General features: G+C 49.3%; 2 protein-coding genes across 2 annotated transcripts; both read left to right on the forward strand.

The window, feature by feature from the left end:
• Positions 1–11,284: 11,284 nt before the first annotated feature.
• Positions 11,285–13,756, forward strand: LOC121868946 (extensin-2-like). The gene has a single exon (XM_042369977.1). It carries the CDS (start codon positions 11,285–11,287, stop codon positions 13,754–13,756), a length of 2,472 nt encoding a protein of 823 aa, XP_042225911.1.
• Positions 13,757–18,599: 4,843 nt separating this feature from the next.
• On the forward strand, positions 18,600–20,579 carry LOC121868947 (extensin-3-like). Its single transcript, XM_042369978.1, has one exon. It carries the CDS (start codon positions 18,600–18,602, stop codon positions 20,577–20,579), a length of 1,980 nt encoding a protein of 659 aa, XP_042225912.1.
• The last annotated feature ends 846 nt before the right edge of the window (positions 20,580–21,425 follow it).

The following is a 21,425-nucleotide window of genomic DNA, read 5'->3' on the forward strand; positions in this document are numbered from 1 at the left end:
CACACCTCCGCCATGGTAAACACAACACACACCACCTCAAAGTATTGTGCTCGTTTGCCACACCTCCGCCATGGTAAACACAACACACACCACCAAAAGTATTGTGCTGTTTGCCACACCTCGCCATGGTAAACACAACACACACCACCTTCAGTATTGTGTTTGCCGCACCGGCCATGGTAAACACAACACACACCACCTCAAAGTACAGCTGTTTGCCACACCTCCGCCATGGTAAACACAACACACACCGCCTTCAAAGTATTGTGCTGTTTGCCACACCTCCGCCATGGTAAACACAACACACCGCCTAAAGTATTGTGCTGTTTGCCACACCTCCGCCATGGTAAACACAACACACACCACCAAAGTGTTGTGCTGTTTGCCACACCTCCCGCCAGAAACACAACACACACCGCCCAAAGTATTGTGCTGTTTGCCACACCTCCGCCATGGTAAACACAACACACACCACCAAGTACGCTGTTTGGCTACACTCCGCCATGGTAAACACAACACACACCACCTCAAGTATTGTGCTGTTTGCCACACCTCCGCCATGGTAAACACAACACACACCACCAAAGTATTGTGCTGTTTGCCACACCTCCGCCATGGTAAACACAACACACAATTACCTCAGTATTGTGCTGTTTGCCACACCTCCGCCCTGGTAAACACAACACACACCGCTCAGTATTGTGTTGTTTGCCACACCTCCGCCATGGTAAACACAACACACACCATCCAAAAGTATATTGTGCTGTTTGCCACACCTCCGCCATGGTAAACACAACACACACCACCTCAAAGTATTGTGCTGTTTGCCACACCTCCGCCAGTGGTAAACACACAACACACACCGCCTCAAAGTATTGTGCTGTTTGCCACACTCCGCCATGGTAAACACAACACACCACCTCAGTATTGTGCTGTTTGCCACACCTCCGCCATGGTGGAACACAACACACACCGCTCAAAAGCATTGTGCTGTTTGCCAAGATCCTCCGCCATGGTAAACACAACACACACCACCTCAGTATTGTGCTGTTTAAGCACCTCCGCCATGGTAAACACACAACACACACCACCAAAGTGTTGTGCTGTTTGCCACACCTCCGCCATGGTAAACACAACACACCGCCTCAAAGTATTGTGCTGTTTGCCACACCTCCGCCATGGTAAACACAACACACACCGCCTAAAGTATTGTGCTGTTTGCCACACCTCCGCCATGGTAAACACAACACACACCACCTCAAAGTATTGTGCTGTTTGCCACACCTCCGCCATGGTAAACACAACACACCACCTCAAAGTATTGTGCTGTTTGCCACACCTCCGCCATGGTAAACACAACACACACCACTCAGTATTGTGCTGTTTTACACACCTCCGCCCCTGGTAAACACAACACACACCGCTCAAAGTATTGTGTTGTTTGCCACACCTCCGCCATGGTAAACACAACACACACCACCTCAAAGTATTGCAGTTGTTTGCCACACCCTCCGCCATGGTAAACACAACACACCACCACCTCAAAGTATTGTGCTGTTTGCCACACCTCCGCCATGAACACAACACACACCGCCTTCAGTATTGTGTTGGTTTGCCACACCTCCGCCATATGGTAAATACAACACACACACCACTCCTCAAAGTGTTGTGCTGTTTGCCACACCTCCGCCATGGTAAAACACAACACACACCACCAAAGTATTGTGCTGTTTACACCTCCGCCATGGTAAACACAACACATCACCAAAAGTATTGTGTTGTTTGCCACACCTCCGCCATGGTAAACACAACACACCACCAAAGTGTTGTGCTGTTTGCCACACCTCCGCCATGGTAAACACAACACACACCACCTCAAAGTATTGTGCTGTTTGCCACACCTCCGCCATGGTAAACACAACACACACCACCTCAGTATTGTGCTGTTTGCCACACCTCCGCCATGGTAAACACAACACACAACACTCAGTATTGTGCTGTTTGCCACACCTCCGCCATGGTAAACACAACACACATCACCTCAAAGTATTGTGCTGTTTGCCACACCTCCGCCATGGTAAACACAACACACACCGCTCAAAGTATTGTGCTGTTTGCCACACCTCCGCCATGGTAAACACACAACACACACCACCTCAAAGTATTGTGCTGTTTGCCACACCTCCGCCATGGTAAACACAACACACCAATTAAAGTATTGTGCTGTTTGCCACACCTCCGCCATGGTAAACACAACACACACCACCAAAGTATTGTGTTGTTTTGCCACACCTCCGCCATGGTAAACACAACACACACCACTAGTATTGTGCTGTTTGCCACACTCCGCCATGTGGTAACACAACACACACCACCTTCAGTATTGTGCTGTTTGCCACACTCCGCCATGGTAAACACAACACACACCGCTCCTCAGTATTGTGCTGTTTGCCACACCTCCGCCATGGTAAACACAACACACCACCTCAAAGTATTGTGCTGTTTGCCACACACCTCCGCCATGGTAAACACAACACACACCACCTCAAAGTGTTGTGCTGTTTGCCACACCCCGCCATGGTAAACACAACACACACCGCCTCAAAGTATTGTGCTGTTTTGCCACACCTCCGCCATGGTAAACACAACACACACCACTCAAAGTATTGTGCTGTTTCTGCTACACCTCCGCCATGGTAAACACAACACACACCACTCAGGCAAAACCAGTTGGGTTTGCCACACCTCCGCCATGGTAAACACAACACACCACTCAGTATTGTGCTGTTTGCCACACCTCCGGCCATGGTAAACACAACACACCGTCTTCAAAGTATTGTGCTGTTTGCCACACCTCCGCCATGGTAAACACAACACACACACCGCCCTTCAAAGTATTGTGCTGTTTGTCACACCTCCGCCATGGTAAACACAACACACACCGCCTCAGTATTGTGCTGTTTGCCACACCTGCCATGGTAAACACAACACACACCGCCTCAAAGTATTGTGCTGTTTGCCACACCCGCCATGGTAAACACAACACACACCACTCCAGTGCTGTTACTGCCAGCACCTCCGCCATGGTAAACACAACACACACCACCTCAAAGTATTGTGCTGTTTGCCACACCTCCGCCATGGTAAACACAACACACACCGCCTCAAAGTATTGTGCTGTTTGCCACACCTCCATGGTAAACACACAACACACACCGCCTCAAAGTATTGTGCTGTTTGCCACACCTCCGCCATGGTAAACACAACACACACCACCAAAGTGTTGTGCTGTTTTAAGCCACACCTCCGCCATGGTAAACACAACACACACCACCTCAAAGTGTTGTGCTGTTTGCCACACCTCCGCCATGGTAAACACAACACACACCACCTCAGTATTGTGCTGTTTGCCACACCTCCGCCATGGTAAACACACAACACACACCGCTCAAAGTATTGTGTTGTTTTGCCACACCTCCGCCATGGTAAACACAACACACACCACCTCAGTATTGTGTTGTTTGCCACACCTCCGCCATGGTAAACACAACACACACCGCTCAAAGTATTGTGTTGTTTGCCACACCTCCATGGTAAACACAACACACACCACCAGTATTGTGGTTGTTTGCCACACCTCCGCCATGGTAAACACAACACACACCACCTCAAAGTATTGTGCTGTTTGCCACACCTCCGCCATGGTAACACAACACACACCGCCTCAGCATTGTGCTGTTTGCCACACCTCAGCCATGGTAAACACAACACACACCACCTCAGTATTGTGCTGTTTGGCTACACCTCCTTTGCAAACACAACACACACCACTCAAAGTATTGTGTTGTTTGCCACACCTCCGCCATGGTAAACACAACACACACCACCAAAGTATTGTGTTGTTTGCCACACTCCGCCATGGTAAACACACAACACACACCACTCAAAGTATTGTGTTACTTAAGCCACACCTCCGCCATGGTAAAACACACACACACACCGCCTCACTGATGATGTGTGTCAAATAATATTGTGTTCTTATTTATATTATATATTTTATGACTCGTATAAATTCTCTACTTGTCAGTACGATATTATATGTAGTTCTCTTGGTGTGTTATCGTTATTAATGTGATTTGTACGTGAATGTTTGTATAATACTGTTATTTTATATATGAAATATAAATCACGGATTAATGCAGCTTACATTTCATACACCAGCCCCTCCACACACCAGTCCCCTCCCACACACAAGCCCCCTCCACACACAGTCCCTCCATACGCCAATCCTCCATACGCCATGTCCCTTCATACGCCAGTCCCTTCACACACCAGCCCCCTACACACACCGGCCCTCCACACGCCAGTCCTTCCATACGCCAGTCCCATCCATACGCCAGTCCCTCCCATACGCCAACCCCTCCACACCAGCCCTCCAAACACCAGTCACCCCATACGCCAGTCCCTCCATACGCCAGTCCCTTCCATACGCCAGCCCCTCCGCACACCAGCCCCTCCCACACACCAGTCCCCTCCTTCCATACGCCGCCAGCCCTCCGCACACCAGCCCTCCACACCAGTCCCTCCACGCTAGCCCCTCCACATCAACCCTCCCACACACCAACTCCCTCCACACGCCAGCCCCTCCACACGCCAGCTCCTCAGCTTACCAGTCCCTCCACATACAAGCCCCTCCCCATACCAACCCCTCCACACACCAGCCTCCACACACCAGCTTCACACACACACACACATCAGTCCCCTCTCCACACACACCAGTCCCCTCCACACACACACACACCAGTCCCTCCACATACACCAGTCCCCTCCACACAGTCCTCCTCCACACACACCAGTCCCCTCCACACACACCAGTCCCTCCACACACACCAGTCCCTCTCCACACACACCAGTCCACCTCCACACACCAGTCCCTCCCACACACCAGTCCCTCTCCACACACACCAGTCTCTCTCTCCCACACACACCAGTCCCTCCACACACACCAGTCCCTCTCCACATACACCAGTCCCTCTCCACACACACCAGTCCACCTCCACACACACCAGTCCCTCCACACACACCAGTCCCCCTCCACACACACACACACACACACACACACACACACACACACACACACACACACACACACACACACACACACACCAGTCCCTTTCCACACACACACCAGTCCCCTCCACACACACCACAGTCATCCACACACACCAGTCCCTCTCCCCACACACACCAGTCCCTCCCACACACACCAGTCCTCCCACACACACCAGTCCCCCTCCACACACACCAGTCCTCTCCCACACACACCAGTCCCTCTCTCCACGCACACACACACACCAGTCCTTTCCCACACACACACCAGTCCCCCTCCACACACCAGCTCCCACACCAGTCCACTCCACACACACACCAGTCACCTCCACACACACCACACCTCCACACACACCAGTCCCTCTCCACACACCAGTCCCCCCTCCACACACACCAACCCTCTCCCACACACACCAGTCCCTCTCCACACACACCAGTCCCTCCCCACACACACCAGTCCCCTCTCCACACACACCATCCCTCCACACACACCAGTCCCTCCCCACACACACCAGCCCTCCCACACACACACCAGTCTCCACACACCAGTCCCTCCACACACACCAGTCCCTCTCTCCCCACACACACACACACACACACACCAGTCCCCTCACACACACCAGTCCCCCTCCCACACACACCAGTCCCCCCTCACACACACACCAGTCCCTCTCCACACACCAGTCCCTCCAGACACACCAGTCCCTCCACACACACACACCAGTCATCTCCCACACACACCAGTCCCCCTCCACACACACCAACTCCCCACACACCAGTCCCTCTCCACATACACCAGTCCCCCCCACACACACACCAGTCCCTCCACACACACCAGTCCCTCCACACACACACACACACACACCAGTCCCTCCACACACCAACACACACCAGTCCCTATCCACACCAGTCCTCCACACACACCAGTCCCCCTCCACACACACCCAGTCCCCCTCCACACACACCAGTCCCCCTCCACACACACCAGTCCCTCTCCACACACCAGTCCCCCCCACACACACCACCATTCCACACACACCAGTCCCCCCCCTCCACACACACCAGTCCCCCCACACACACCAGTCCCCCCACACACACCCAGTCCCCCCCTCCACACACACCAGTCCCTCCACACACCAGTCCCCCCACACGCACCAGTCCCCATCCACACACCCATCCTTTCCACACACACCAGTCCCCCCTCCACACACACCAGTCCCTCTCCACACACACACCAGTCCCTTCCATACACACCAGTCCCCCCACACACACACCAGTCCCCCTCACACACACCAGTCCCTCTCCACACACACACCAGTCCCCTCCACACACACCAGTCCCTCCACACACACCAGTCCCCCTCCACACACACCAGTCCCTCTCCACACACACCAGTCCCTCCACACACACACACACCAGTCCACCCACACACCAGTCCCCTCCACACACACCAGTCCCCTCTCCACACACACAGTCCCCTCCACACACACACACACACCAGTCCCTTCCACACACACACAGTCCCTCCACACACCAGTCCCTCCCACACACCAGTCCCCTCCACACACACACCAGTCCCCATCCACACACACCAGTCCCCACCACACACACCAGTCCCTCTCCACACACACCATCCCTCCACACACACACACACACCAGTCCCCCCCACACACACCAGTCCTCCTCACACACACACCAGTCCCCTCCACACACACACGCCAGTCCACTTCACACACACCACTCCACACACACACACACACACACACACCAGTCCCCTCCACACACACCAGTCCCTCTCCCTCACAACCAGTCCCCACACACACACACACACACACACACACACACACACACACACACACACACACACCAGTCCTCCACACACCAGTTCCTCCCACACACCAGTTCCCTCCACACACACCAGTCCTTTCCACACACCAGTCCCCCACACACACACCAGTCCCCTCCACACACACACACACACACACACACACACACAGTCCCTCCACACACCAGCCCTCCACACACACCAGTCTTTTCCACCACCAGTCCCCCTCCACACACCAGTCCCCCTCCCACACACACCAGTCCCTCCTCCCACACACACACACACACACACACACACACACACACACACACACACACACACACACACACACCAGTCCTCTCCACACACCAGTTCCCCTCCACACACACCAGTCTTTCCACACACCAGTCCCCTCCACACACACCAGTCCCCTCCACACACACACACACACACACACACACACACACACACCAGTCCCCCTCCCACACACACACACACACACACACACACACACACACACACACACACACACACACACACACACACACACACAATGCCCTCATACATCATAACATCTTCACCTACAGAAAACCCCTGAGTCCTGCATCTACTGCGTGTTGTTTAGGTGTTCCTCTACAAAATACTTGCTTTGTTCTCTCTCCTGCCATGGCTCTTGCAGTAAGTCTGGCATTTCCTGCGACAAAGTGTACCATTATTAGCTTAATGTTTCCTGTTACAAAGAGTATAGTTGCCTCCTCGGCCGTGGTGGTTGTCACGCCCTACTGCTGGTGTCCTTAGACCACTCACCTGCTGCACTTCCACACTATATATATATATATATATATATATATCATCTTTACCGAGTATAAGAACATAAGAACATAAGAATGGAAGAAACTGCAGTATCTATTAGTCCATACTGCAGTCCTGTTTACACCCAACCCCTATTGCTCATATAAGCATCCAACCTATGTTTGGTTATCCATATTCGAGTTAAAATGATGATATTTGGTAACTTGTTCCATTCATCCACTACTCTGTTTCCAAAACCAGTGTTTACCTATTTCACGCCTAAATCTAAATTTGTCTGATTTAAAACCATTGTTACGAGTTTGTTCTGGTTGGATAGTTTGAGTGCCTTTGTAATGTCCCTTGTTTAGCCCTGACTTCCACTTATACACTTCTATCAGGTCGCCCTCGCTCTACGTCTCAGGAGTGCATTAAGATGCTTCAACCTGTCTCTATACCTGCTGTTCCTAATGCCCTGGATTAGTCTTTGTCATTCTCCTCTGAATTCTTTCCAATGATTCTATATCCATCCTGTAATACGGTGACCAGAACTGAACTGCGAATCCAGGTGTGGTCTCCCCAAGCTCAAGATACAGTTTTAGGATAACCTCGCCAGTCTTGTAACTAACACTCCTTTGTATGAACCCAAGTACTTTATTAGCCTTGTTACGAGCAAAACACATTGTTTACTTGGCTAAGGTTCCTACTTCACCATTACTCCCACATCTCTGCAATCGGATTTCTATGGCATCGTTGCTCATCTGGTATCTGGTTTCCTGTTTACATCTCCTATACTGAGTACTTTCCATTTGTCCACTTGAATTTCATCTGCCATTTTTCAGACCATTCGAAAAATTTGTTTAGATCTTCCTGTAGTTTTATGGAGTCCTTCGTCAGATTTAATAACACGCCCTATTTTAGTGTCATCAGCAAATTTACTTATTTTGCTGCCTATGATATTAAAATAATAATGGTCCAAGTACTGAGCCTGGGGAACTCCACTTGTGACGTTGTTCAATGGGACTTAGTGCCGTTAATGCTCACTGGCTGTTTCCTGTCCTGTAACCACGCCCTAATCCATTTAAGGATGTTACCTTTTGCGCTTTACCTTCTAATTAGTCTTTCGGGGACTCTGTCGAAGGCTTTGCAAGTCGATATACCACATCATATTGTGCCCTCGTCCACCGATTCGAAAACTGATGAAAGAATGTTAATAGATTAGTTAGACGAGAACGTCCGCTTTAGCCATGCTGGGAATGATTGATCAATCTGTGCTTCTCCAGGTGATTTCGAATAGAGTTGGAATGATTGCTTCCAGTAATTTGCCTACTATTGATGTTAGACTGATTAGCAGTAGTTAGAGGATAGTGATCTATCCCTCTTGAAAATCGGTATTATCTGCTATCCTCCAGGATTCTGGTACTACACCTGTTTTTAGGACATGTTAAACAACTTTGCTAAAGTAATGCTTCCTTCCTTACATTCCTTTAATACTGGCAAATATCTCATCGGTGACTTATTAGGCTTTAGTTTGTCTATTTGCTTACTAACATCGTTCTAGTCACTACTATCTCGCTTAATTTGTTTTCTTCACTATCCTGAACACACTGATTCCACTCCACTCATATACCTCTTCACTCCCACGCTCACTCACTCCACTCCCAAAGACTTGTAGTGATATAAAAAAATATCACTGTGTGTGTGTGTGAAGCCCCCACCAACCCCCGGTCAATCAGCCCACCAACCCCGGCCCAAATCCCACAGCCAACCAGTCCCCACCAACCCCAGCCAACCAGTCCCACCAACCCCGGCCAACCAGCCCCCCACTAACCTGGCCAACCAGCCCCCACCAACCCCCAACCAACCAGTCCCTGCCAACCAGCCCCCCACCAACCCCCGGCCAACCAGCCCCCACCAACCCCCGGCCAACCAGCCCTCACTACCCCCGGCCAACTAGCCCCCACCAACCCTCGGCGCAAGCAGCGCCCACCTCCACTGCCCAACCAGCTACCTCCCCACAGCCACCTCTGCTTCCATCTCCTTCCAACCTCCTCTTATCTGGCCCTAAAACTCTCGAATGCACTGTGATTTTTTTTAGATCATCAGGGGTGGTGGATAAAGTATTTTTCAGACTATGTTATGGATAAACTATGTTTAGACAATAGGGTGGTGGATAAAGACTAAAGGGTGGTGGATAATATATCTTTGGTGAGTTTTGGCGTTTATAATGACCAAGTTTCGTGTTCAGTTTACTTTTGTTGGTTGACTGGTAACAAGTTTCCCGGTGAATAAGGTGACATTTTTGACAGTGGTCAATCATGTATCTCGCTAGAATAGTCGTTAGCTGTCACTTGTACGAGAATGACTGTTTGGTGGTGTTGTATGATGGTTAGTCATTGTTAGTTTGTGTTCTACACACACATATATATATATATATATATATATATATATATATATATATATATATATATATATATATATATATATATGCATGCTCGTCAAACGATTCCAGTCTGAATGCATTGCTCTTTATGCTGTTGTTGTATGGAAACTTTACAACATTTTAATTAGTATGACGCGTCAGGTTTTTCCCGTAGCTGACGCTCCTAACAGCCGGTTTATGAGGGAGCTGTGATGTGATTCCCTGGTCAACACGCGCTTCAAGACGCACGAATGTAACAAAATATTGTAATGGGAAACGAACATATAGCAGACCATCACAGTTCAATGGGAGAGAGAGAGGGGATGATAATTATTACATAGGAACAAGCCCTAAGGTCGTGTATTCATTTGAGTGGTAATTAATTACAGTGGCGTCAGTAGCAGCTGACCCGCCACACCACCACCACAGTTATTGCCCACATCCTCCCCCTGGGCCTTCGCTATTACCACGCCTTACTATTACCACGCCTCCATGTTTTTACGCCTCCATGTACCACGCTTCCATGTTACCACGCTTCCATTTCACCACGCCTCCATGATACCGCGCCTTGCTATTACCACACCTTCATGTTACCACGCCTCCATGTTACCACGCCTCCATTTCACCACGCCTCCATGATACCGCGCCTTGCTATTACCAAGCCTTCCTATCACCGACTCTTACAATCACCACGCCTCCATGTTACCACGCCTTACTATTAACCACGCCCATTTGCCGCCCTATTACCACGTTACCACGCCTTACTATTACCACACCTTCATGTTACCACGCCTCCATGCCTCCATTTCACCACGCCTCCATGATACCGCGCCTTGATATTACCTAAGCCTTCCTATCACGACTCTACAATCACCACGCCCATGTTACCACGCCTTACTATTACCACGCCTCCATGATACCGCGCCTTGCTATTACCACACCTTCATGTTACCACGCCTCCATGTTACCACGCCTCCATTTCACCACGCCTCCATGATACCGCGCCCTATTACCAAGCCTTCCTATCACCGACTCCACAATCACCACGCCCATGTTACCACGCCTTATTACCACGTCCTCCATGTTACCACGCTCCAGTTACCACCGCCTTACTATTACCACGTCCTTATGTTACCACGCCTTACTATTGCCACGCCTCCATGTTACCACGCCTTGCTATTACCACGCCTTCATGTTACCACGCTTTGCCACGCCTTACCATCACCGCGCCTCCTGCCGCCCTTGCTGTTGCACCGCCTTCATGTTACCACGCTTTGCCACGCCTTACCATCACCACGCCTCCTTGTTACCACGCCTTTACCACGCCTCCATGTTACCACGCTTTGCCACGCCTTCCCATCCTGTTGCCACCGCCTTGCTATTACCACCTTGCTTACCACGCCTCCTTGTTCACGCCTTCATACGCGCCTTACATGTTACCACGCTTTGCCACGCCTTACTATCACCACGCCTTGCTATTACCACGCCTCCATGTTACCACGCTGTTACCATTACCACGTTACCACGCCTTTCATGTTACCACGCACACACGCGTTGCACGCCTTCGCTTTGTTACCACGCCTTGCCACGCCCCATTACCACGCATTGCCACGCCTCCTGTTACCACGCCTTACCACCACGCCTCCATGTTACCACGCATTGCCACGCCTCCATTACCACGCCTTGCACGCCATGCCTTACCACGCCTCCATGTTACCACGCATTGCCACGCCTCCATTACCACGCCTTGCTATTACCACGCCACGCATTGCCACGCCTCCTTGTTACCACGCCTTGCTATTACCACGCATGTTACCACGCCTCCATGTTACCACGCCTTACCACGCCTTTATTACCCTTCATGTTACCACGTTCACCACGCCCCCACGCCTCCATGTTTGCCCTATTACCCGCCTTCATGTTACCACGCTTTGCCACGCATTACCATCACCACGCCTCCCCACGCCTCCATGTTACCACGCCTCCTTGTTACCACGCCCTATTACCATGCCTTCATGTTACCACGCTTTGCCACGCCTCACCACGCCTTGTTACCACGCCTTGCTATTACCCATGCTTTACCACCGCCGCCATACCACCACGCCCCGCCTTTGTTACCACGCCTTCACGCTACCACCTATGCCTTCACCATGTTACTACGCTCATTACCACGCCCCGCTATTACCACGCCTCCTTGTTACCACGCCTTTACCACGCCTTCGCCACGCCTTACCACCACGCCTCCTGTTACCACGCCTTGCTATTACCACGCCTTCTGTTACCACGTTGCCGCATGCCACGCCTCCTGTTACCACGCCTATTACCATGCTAGCCCACGCACACGCCTCCTTGTTACCACGCCTTGCTATTACCACGCCTCCACGCCTCCATGTTACCACGCTTTTTTCACGCCTCCATGTTCACCATGTTACCACGCCTTCCGTTACCACGCCTTACATCACCACGCCTTCATGTTACCACACCTACTATTACCACGCTTCCATGTAACCACGCCTTGCATATTACCACACCCTCCATGTTACCACACGCCTCCTTGTTACCACGCCTTATACAATACCACGCCTTGCCACGCTCCATGTTACCACGCCTTACCACGCCTTGCTATTACCATGCCTTCATGTTACCACCACGCTCCATGTTACCACGCCTCCTTGTTACCACGCCCTATTTCCACGCCTCCATGTTACCACGCTTTACACGCCCATGTTACCACGCCTCCTTGTTACCACCGTGCCCTACATTACCACTTTCATGTTACCACGCTTTGCTGTTACCACGCCTCCATGTTGCCACGCCTCCTTGTTACCACGCCTTGCTATTACCACGCCTTCATGTTACCACTCCTGTTTATTACCACGCCTCCTTGTTACCACGCCTTGCTATTACCATGCCTTCATGTTACCACGCCTCCTTGTTACCACACCTCCATGTTACCACTTCTCCATGTTTCCACATCTCCAAGTTACCACTCCTCCATGTTACCACTCTTCCATTTTACCACGCCTCCATGTTACCACTCCTCCATGCTACCACGCCTGCATGTTACCACTCTTCCATGTTACCACACCTCCATGTTACCACTCCATGTTACCACTCCTCCATGTTACCACACCTCCATGTTACCACACTCCTCAAGTTACTACTCCTCCATGTTACCACACTTCCATGTTACCACACCTACAAGTTACCACTCCTCCATGTTTCCACACCTCCATGTTACCACTCCTCCATGTTACCACGCCTCCATGTTACCACTCCTCCATGCTACCACGCCTCCATGTTACCACACCTCCAAGTTACCACTCCTCCATGTTACCACGCCTCCCTGTTACCACACCTCCAAGTTACCACTCCTCCATGTTACCACGCCTCCATGTTACCACTCGTCCATGCTACCACGCCTCCATGTTACCACTCTTCCATGTTACCACACCTCCATGTTACCACGCCTCCATGTTACCACACCTTCATGTTACCACGCCTCCATGTTACCACACCTTCATGTTACCCCTCCTTCATGTTACCACCCCTTGATACGTTATCACACGGAGCTACATTGCTGCCATGCTGTACGACAACGCCTGGCTATGTTATATAGCCGGGCTATATAAACATGTCTCTTCACTACCAATCCCGGCTCTGTTACTGCGCCCACGTTGACCGTGTTGTTTTTTGCTAGCTGTACCCGCAGGGCTGGTCAATACTTCGCCTTGTTCTATAACTCACATTACTATAATAGCTCGCTATAATAATAATAATAATAATATAATAATAATAATAATAATAATAATAATAATAATAATTAACTGTTTATTGAAAAAGTTCTGCAGCCCGAAGGCTGAAAATATACATTGGACAAAATGACTTATTACATACAAAGACATAGGGTGGGTGGGTCGTTTAACAAAAGCTTTCATTACTGAAAGGAGAAGGAACATGAATTGAACATACAAATTATTATAGTTTACAGTTGATGGTCATGGAGACACCAGGTGGTGAGTTGTTCACGTGGTGTAGTAACTTTTCCGTAGGTGTTGATATGAAGGACCTCACGTGGTTATGGGGACACCTGGTGGTGTGGTGTTCATGTGGTGCCGTAACTCTTCCGTCGGTGTTGATATGAAGGACCTCACATGGTCATGGGGACACCATGTGGTGTGGGGTGGTGTCACAGTACCTCACTCTGCCGGGTGGTGTTGTGTTATCTCATAGTAAGGTGTGAAGCCGACCCACTGTTGTTACCATGGTGGACTGATTAGCACCTCCTGGTCAGAAGATGGTGGTCAGTTCCCAGGGGTGCTTATCTCAGAAGTGGGTCACGGCTCTCACTGGTACTGTCTGGTGCTGAATTCACTGGCTTAAACACTGTTCATCACTGTTTAACACTGATCCCACTTCTTTCCGAAACGAAATTGTCACTTTTGATTATGTTGATATCCCTGTGGTGAGGATGGTCTGGGAGAGGGATTTGGGGAGTGTGGCCGAACACGGCCAAGGGGGGCCGCTGCTCAGCAGCGCCTGGCTGTTGACCCCGGCTCTGTTACTGACCCTGACTATATTATTGACCTTGGCTATATTATTATCTTTGGCTCTACTACTACTACTTTTTTTTTAAATGGCCTCAAACCTCCCTCAATAGCCACACCTTCCCCACCATTTTATTACCTTAATATTAAATATCCTAATACATAAGTAGCTACCCTAGCTGTGTTGAATTAGTTGAGTCGCAGATCTATGCAGCATTCAGTGACTGTTGCCTCGAAGTCAATATCTGCAATTGTTGACGGCTTTGGGGTCGATGCTCTCGTTCCCCTGAGGCAGAGTAAAGCAGACCTAAGGAGAGAGAAGGACAGTCGACTTCTCAACCAGGCTGTAACATAACTTCTGGGCTGGTGCTTCTGTTCGGATAACACCTCTGCGAGTCTGGCGTAGAAGCATCTTGCACTTGGTCCCATTCCACCAGAGGTTGTGAACACCAGAGGAGTGAAGCTGCCTTGATCAACGTTCAGAATTCTCTCCCCATATGCCCTTATCTTGTCGTTCTCGTTCCTCCTGTGTGCAGCATGGAGAGCTAAGTTACGGTGATATGCAGCCATGGGATAAAAAATCCTGATGTCGAAGAAGACTCGCTGTCCCCGTGTCCAGAATCCTCGAGTGCTGACGTCAAAACGGGCTTCATTAGATGTGTTTGAAGTCCTATGTTGGAAATTCTCACCGTCCAATGGAAAGAGGGTCGGTTCTACCATGACATCACGACAGATTTCCTTCAACATATTTGCTGTGAGGTCCCTTACTTCGTCATGCCTCATGCATATGAAGCCCTCTTTCTTGCACACCATGGCGTGATCGACGTTATTGGAAGAGCCACACACGCATTGGGAGGGCAAACCTTCTACTGGCCTACCTTACCTTAGAGCAATGGCATCTGTAAATTCTTCTTTGTTAAGACTGAAACCATTTGCCTTTATCGGTAACGTAGTTAACCAGTTCGAGGCGCCCACCTCCTGCGCTATAGCTACTTTTTTTTTTTTTAATTCTCTGGTACTTGCAGCATCAGTTGCTGTAACCTATCACTTTGGCCATGCTGTCGTTCGGTCGTAATGGACCGTCAAATCTTATTTACTTCGCTGGTATCCACCTCGCCTGTTGCATTCTGAGCTATTATGTGGTGAGTTTAACTGCCGTTAGCTTAACTGAGTTTTGATGTTCAGTGGCAGCAGTCTCCTCTGGATTGGTCAATCCCATTCCTCCCAGTCTCGGTGGTAGTGCAAGGAGTGATATTTCTGCTGGGGTTAAGTGAAGATGTTTCGCTAATTTGGGAATGAAATTGACGACGCTGATGGCTTCTTCCAGAGGGTGGAGGAGGGGTCCGGTATTAGGGGTAATGCGCATCAGGTAGTTCCAGTAATGTTTGACTCCATGGGTGAATGCCTCAAAAGCCGCATGTGGCTCAGTGTTAGCAATATCAGACAGAGCTCATACACATTTCCATGTTACCACGCCTTGCTATTACCACGCCTCCATGTTACCACTCCTTCATGTTACTACTCCTTGCTATTACCACACCTCCATGTTACCACTCCATGTTACCACACCTCCATGTTACCACTCCTTCATGTTACTACGCCTTCATGTTATCACTCCTCCATGTTACTACGCCTTGCTATTACCACGCCTTCATGTTATCACTCTTTCATGTTACCACACCTCCATGTTACCACTCCTTCATGTTACCACGCCTCCATGTTACCACTCCTTCATGTTACTACGCCTTCATGTTATCACTCCTCCATGTTACTACGCCTTGCTATTAAGAACATAAGAACATAAGAATGGAGGAAACTGCAGCGGGCCTATTGGCCCATACTGGGCAGTCCCGTTTACACCCAACCCCTATTGCTCATATGAGCATCCAACCTATGTTTGAAGCAATTCAGCGTATTCGAGTTAATGATGATATTTGGTAACTTGTTCCATTCATCCACTACTCTGTTTCCAAACCAGTGTTTACCTATTTCACGCCTAAATCTAAATTTGTCTAATTTAAAACCATTGTTACGAGTTCGCTCCTGGTTGGATAATTTGAGTACCTTTGTAATGTCCCCTTTGTTTAGCCCTGCCTTCCACTTATACACCTCTATCAGGTCGCCCCTCGCTCTACGTCTCTTGAGGGAGTGCAAATTAAGATGCTTTAACCTGTCTCTATACTCAAGGTTCCTAATGCCCGGGATTAGTCTTGTCATTCTCCTTTGAATTCTTTCCAAGGATTCTATATCCATTCTGTAATACGGTGACCAGAACTGAACTGCGGAATCCAGGTGTGGTCTCACAAGAGCAAGATACAGTTTTAGGATGACCTCGCTAGTCTTGTAACTAACACTCCTTTGTATGAACCCAAGTACTTTATTAGCCTTGTTACGAGCAAAAACGCATTGTTTACTTGGCTTAAGGTTCCTACTTATCATTACTCCTAAATCTCTCTCGCATTCGGATTTCTCTATGGCATCGTTGTTCATCTGGTATCTGGTTTCTCTGTTTACATCTCCTATACTGAGTACTTTACATTTGTCGACATTGAATTTCATCTGCCATTTTTCAGACCATTCGAAAAATTTGTTTAGATCTTCCTGTAGTTTTGCCGAGTCCTCGTCAGATTTGATAACACGTCCTATTTTAGTGTCATCAGCAAATTTGCTTATGTTGCTGTCTATGCCGATATCTATGTCGTTTATGTATATAATAAATAATAATGGTCCAAGTACTGAGCCTTGGGGAACTCCACTTGTGACGTTGCTCCAATGGGACTTAGTGCCGTTAATGCTCACTCGCTGTTTCCTGTCCTGTAACCACGCCCTAATCCATTTAAGGATGTCACCTTTGATGCCATGAGCTTCTACCTTTCTAATTAGTCTTTCGTGGGGACTCTGTCGAAGGCTTTGCTAAAGTCGAGATATACCACATCATAATTGTGCCCCTCGTCCACTGATTCGAAAACTGATGAAAAGAATGTTAATAGATTAGTTAGGCAAGAACGTCCGCTTGTGAAGCCATGCTGGGAATCATTGATCAATCGGTGCTTCTCCAGGTGATTTCGAATAGAGTTTGAAATGATTGCTTCCAGTAATTTGCCTACTAAAGATGTTAGACTGATTGGGCGGTAGTTAGAAGATAGTGATCTATCCCCCTATTACCACTCCTTCATGTTATCTCTCCTCCATGTTACCATTCCTCCATGTTACCACGCCTTCATGTTATCACTCCTCCATGTTACCACACCTCCATGTTACCACTCCTTCATGTTACCACGCCTTGCTATTACCACGCCTCCATGTTACCACGCCTTGCTATTACAACGCCTTCATGTTACCTTTCCTTCATGTTACTACGCTTTCATGTTATCACTCCTCCATGTTACCACGCCTCCATGTTACCACTCCTTACTATTACCACGCCTTCATGTTATCACTCCCCCATGTTACCACGCCTCCATGTTACCACTCCATGTTACCACGCCTTGCTATTACCACTCCTTCATATTATCACTTCTCCATGTTACCACGCCTCCATGTTACCACGCCTTGCTATTGCCACTCCTTCATGTTATCACTCCTCCATACCACTCCTCCATGTTACCACACCTCCATGTTACCACACCTCCATGTTACCACTCCTTCATGTTACTACGCCCATGTTATCACTCCTCCGTGATACCACACCTCCATGTTACCACTCCATGTTACCACTCCATGTTACCACGCCTTGCTATTACCACTCCTTCATGTTATCACTCCTCCATGTTACCACTCCTCCATGTTACCACGCTTCCATGTTACCACGCCTTCATGTTACCACGCCTTCATATTACCACGTCTTCATGTTACCACACCTCTATGTTACCACGCCTTGCTATTACCACACCTCCATGTTACCACTCCTTCATGTTACTACGCTTTCATGTTATCACTCCTCCATGTTACCACGCCTCCATGTTACCACTCCTTCATGTTACCACGCCTTGCTATTACCACTCCTTCATGTTATCTCTCCTCCATGTTACCATTCCTCCATGTTACCACGCCTCCATGTTACCACGCCTTCATGTTACCACGTCTTCATGTTACCACGCCTTGCTATTACCACGCCTCCATGTTACCACGCCTTCATGTTACCACGCCTTCATATTACCACGTCTTCATGTTACCACGCCTCTATGTTACCACGCCTTACAATCATCACGCCTCCATGTTACCACGCCTCCTTGTTACCACGCCTTACTATCACCACGCCTCCATGTTACCACGCCTTGCTATTACTACGCCTTACAATCACCACGCCCTTGTTACCACGCCTTACTCTCACCACGCCTCCATGTTACCACGCCTCCTTGTTACCACGCCTTGCTATTACCACGCCTTCATGTTACCACGCTTCCACGCCTTACTACCACCACGCCTCCATGTTACCACGCCTTACTATTACCACGCCTTCCTATTACCACGCCTCCATGTTACCAATCCATGTTACCACGTCTTACTATCACCACGCCCATATTACCACGCCTCCCTTGTTACCACGCCTTGCTATTACCACGCCTTCATGTTACCACGCTTTGCCACGCCTTACTACCATCACGCCTCCCTTGTTACCACGCCTTGCTATTACCACGCCTTCATGTTACCACGCTTTGCCACGCCTTACTACCACCACGCCTCCATGTTACCACGCCTTACTATTACCACGCCTTCCTATTACCACGCCTCCATGTTACCACCCATGTTACCACGCCTTACTATCACCACTCCATGTTACCACTCTCCATGTTACCACGCTCCATGTTACCACACCTCCTTGTTACCACGCCTTACTATCACCACGCCTCCATGTTACCACCTCCATGTTACCACGCCTCCATGTTACCACGCCTCCGTTACCACGCCTTACTATCACCACACGCTCCATGTTACCACGCCTCCTTGTTACCACGCCCATGTTACCACGCTTACTATCACCACCTCCATGTTACCATGCCTCCTATTACCACGCCCATGTTACCAATCCATGTTACCACGCCTGCATGTTACCACGCCTCCATGTTACCACGCCTCCATGTTACCACGCCACCATGTTACCACGCCTCCATGTTACCACCTCCATGTTACCACCTCCATGTTACCACGCTTCCATGTTACCACGCCTTTTACCACGCCTCCATGTTACCACTCCTCCATGTTACCACCTCCATGTTACCACGCTTCCATGTTACCAAGCCTTCCTATTACCATTCCTCCATGTTACCACCTCCATGTTACCAAGCCTTCCTATTACCATTCCTCCATGTTACCACCTCCATGTTACCAAGCCTTCCTATTACCATTCCTCCATGTTACCACTCCTCCATGTTGCCACGCTTCCATGTTACCACGCTTCCATGTTACCACGCTTCCATGTTACCACTCCTCCATGTTACCAAGCCTTCCTATTACCATTCCTCCATGTTACCACTCCTCCATGTTACCAAGCCTTCCTATTACCATTCCTCCATGTTACCACTCCTCCATGTTACCAAGCCTTCCTATTACCATTCCTCCATGTTACCATCCATGTTACCAAGCCTTCCTATTACCATTCCTCCATGTTACCACCTCCATGTTGCCACGCTTCCATGTTACCACGCTTCCATGTTACCACGCCTTCCTATTACCACTCCTCCATGTTACCACGCCTCCATGTTACCACGCCTCATGTTACCACGCCTTCCTATTACCACTCCTCCATGTTACCACGCTTCCATGTTACCACGCCTCCATGTTACCACACCTTCATTTTACCACAACTTCATGTTACCACACCTTCATGTTACCACCCCTTGATATGTTACCACACGGAGCTACATTGTTGCCATGCTGTACGAGAACGCCTGGCTATGTTATATAACCGGGCTATATTATCGTGCCTCTTCACTACCATTCCCGGCTCTGTTACTGCGCCCACGTTGACCGTGTTGTTATATGCTAGCTGTACCCGCAGGGCTGGTCAATACTTCGCCTTGTTCTATAACTCACTTTACTATTATAGCCATCTACCCCCGCCCCACCTCCCCGAACCTCGTTATTACCACACCTGGTTGTTGACCCTGGCCTATTACTGACCTTGCTATATTGGTCTTGACTATATTACTTTGGCTCTACTACTAATACTACTACTACTACTACTTTTTTTACCATAAGTAGCTACCCTAGCTGTGTTGAATTAGTTGAGTCGCAGATCTATGCAGCATTCAGTGACTGTTGCCCTGAAGTCAATATCTGCAATTGTTGACGGCTTTGGGTCGATGCTCTCGTTCCCCTGGAGGCAGAGTAAAGCAGACCTAAGGAGAGTATAGAAGGATTAGTCGGATCTCCTCAACCAGGCTGTACGATAACTTCTGGCTGGTGCTTGTTCGATAACACAAGGGAGTCTGGCGTAGAAGCATCTTGCACTTGGTCCCATTCCACCAGAGGTTGTGAACACCAGAGGAGTGCTGCCTTGATCAACGTTCAGAATTCTCTCCCATATGCCCTTATCTTGTCGTTCTTGTTCCTCCTGTGTGCATGGAGAGCTGTTACGGTGATATGCAGCCATGGGATAAAAATCCTTGATGTCGAAGAAGACTCTGCTGGTCCCTGTGTCCAGAATCCTCGAGTGCTGGACGTCAAACGGGCTTCTATTAGATGTCTGAAGTCCCATGTTGGAAATTCTCACCGTCCAATGGAGGGTCGGTTCTACCATGACATCACGACA

Source organism: Homarus americanus, unplaced genomic scaffold (genome assembly GCF_018991925.1).
Source record: "Homarus americanus isolate GMGI-L3 unplaced genomic scaffold, GMGI_Hamer_2.0 scaffold24694, whole genome shotgun sequence".
Lineage (NCBI taxonomy): Eukaryota > Metazoa > Arthropoda > Malacostraca > Decapoda > Nephropidae > Homarus > Homarus americanus.

Bases quoted from the DNA above. Each gene is read 5' to 3' on its own strand.
- LOC121868946 (XM_042369977.1), top strand. From the start codon at position 11,285: ATGTTACCACGCCTTGCTATTACCACGCCTTCATGTTACCACGCTTTG.
- LOC121868947 (XM_042369978.1), top strand. From the start codon at position 18,600: ATGTTATCACTCCTCCATGTTACCACGCCTCCATGTTACCACTCCTTC.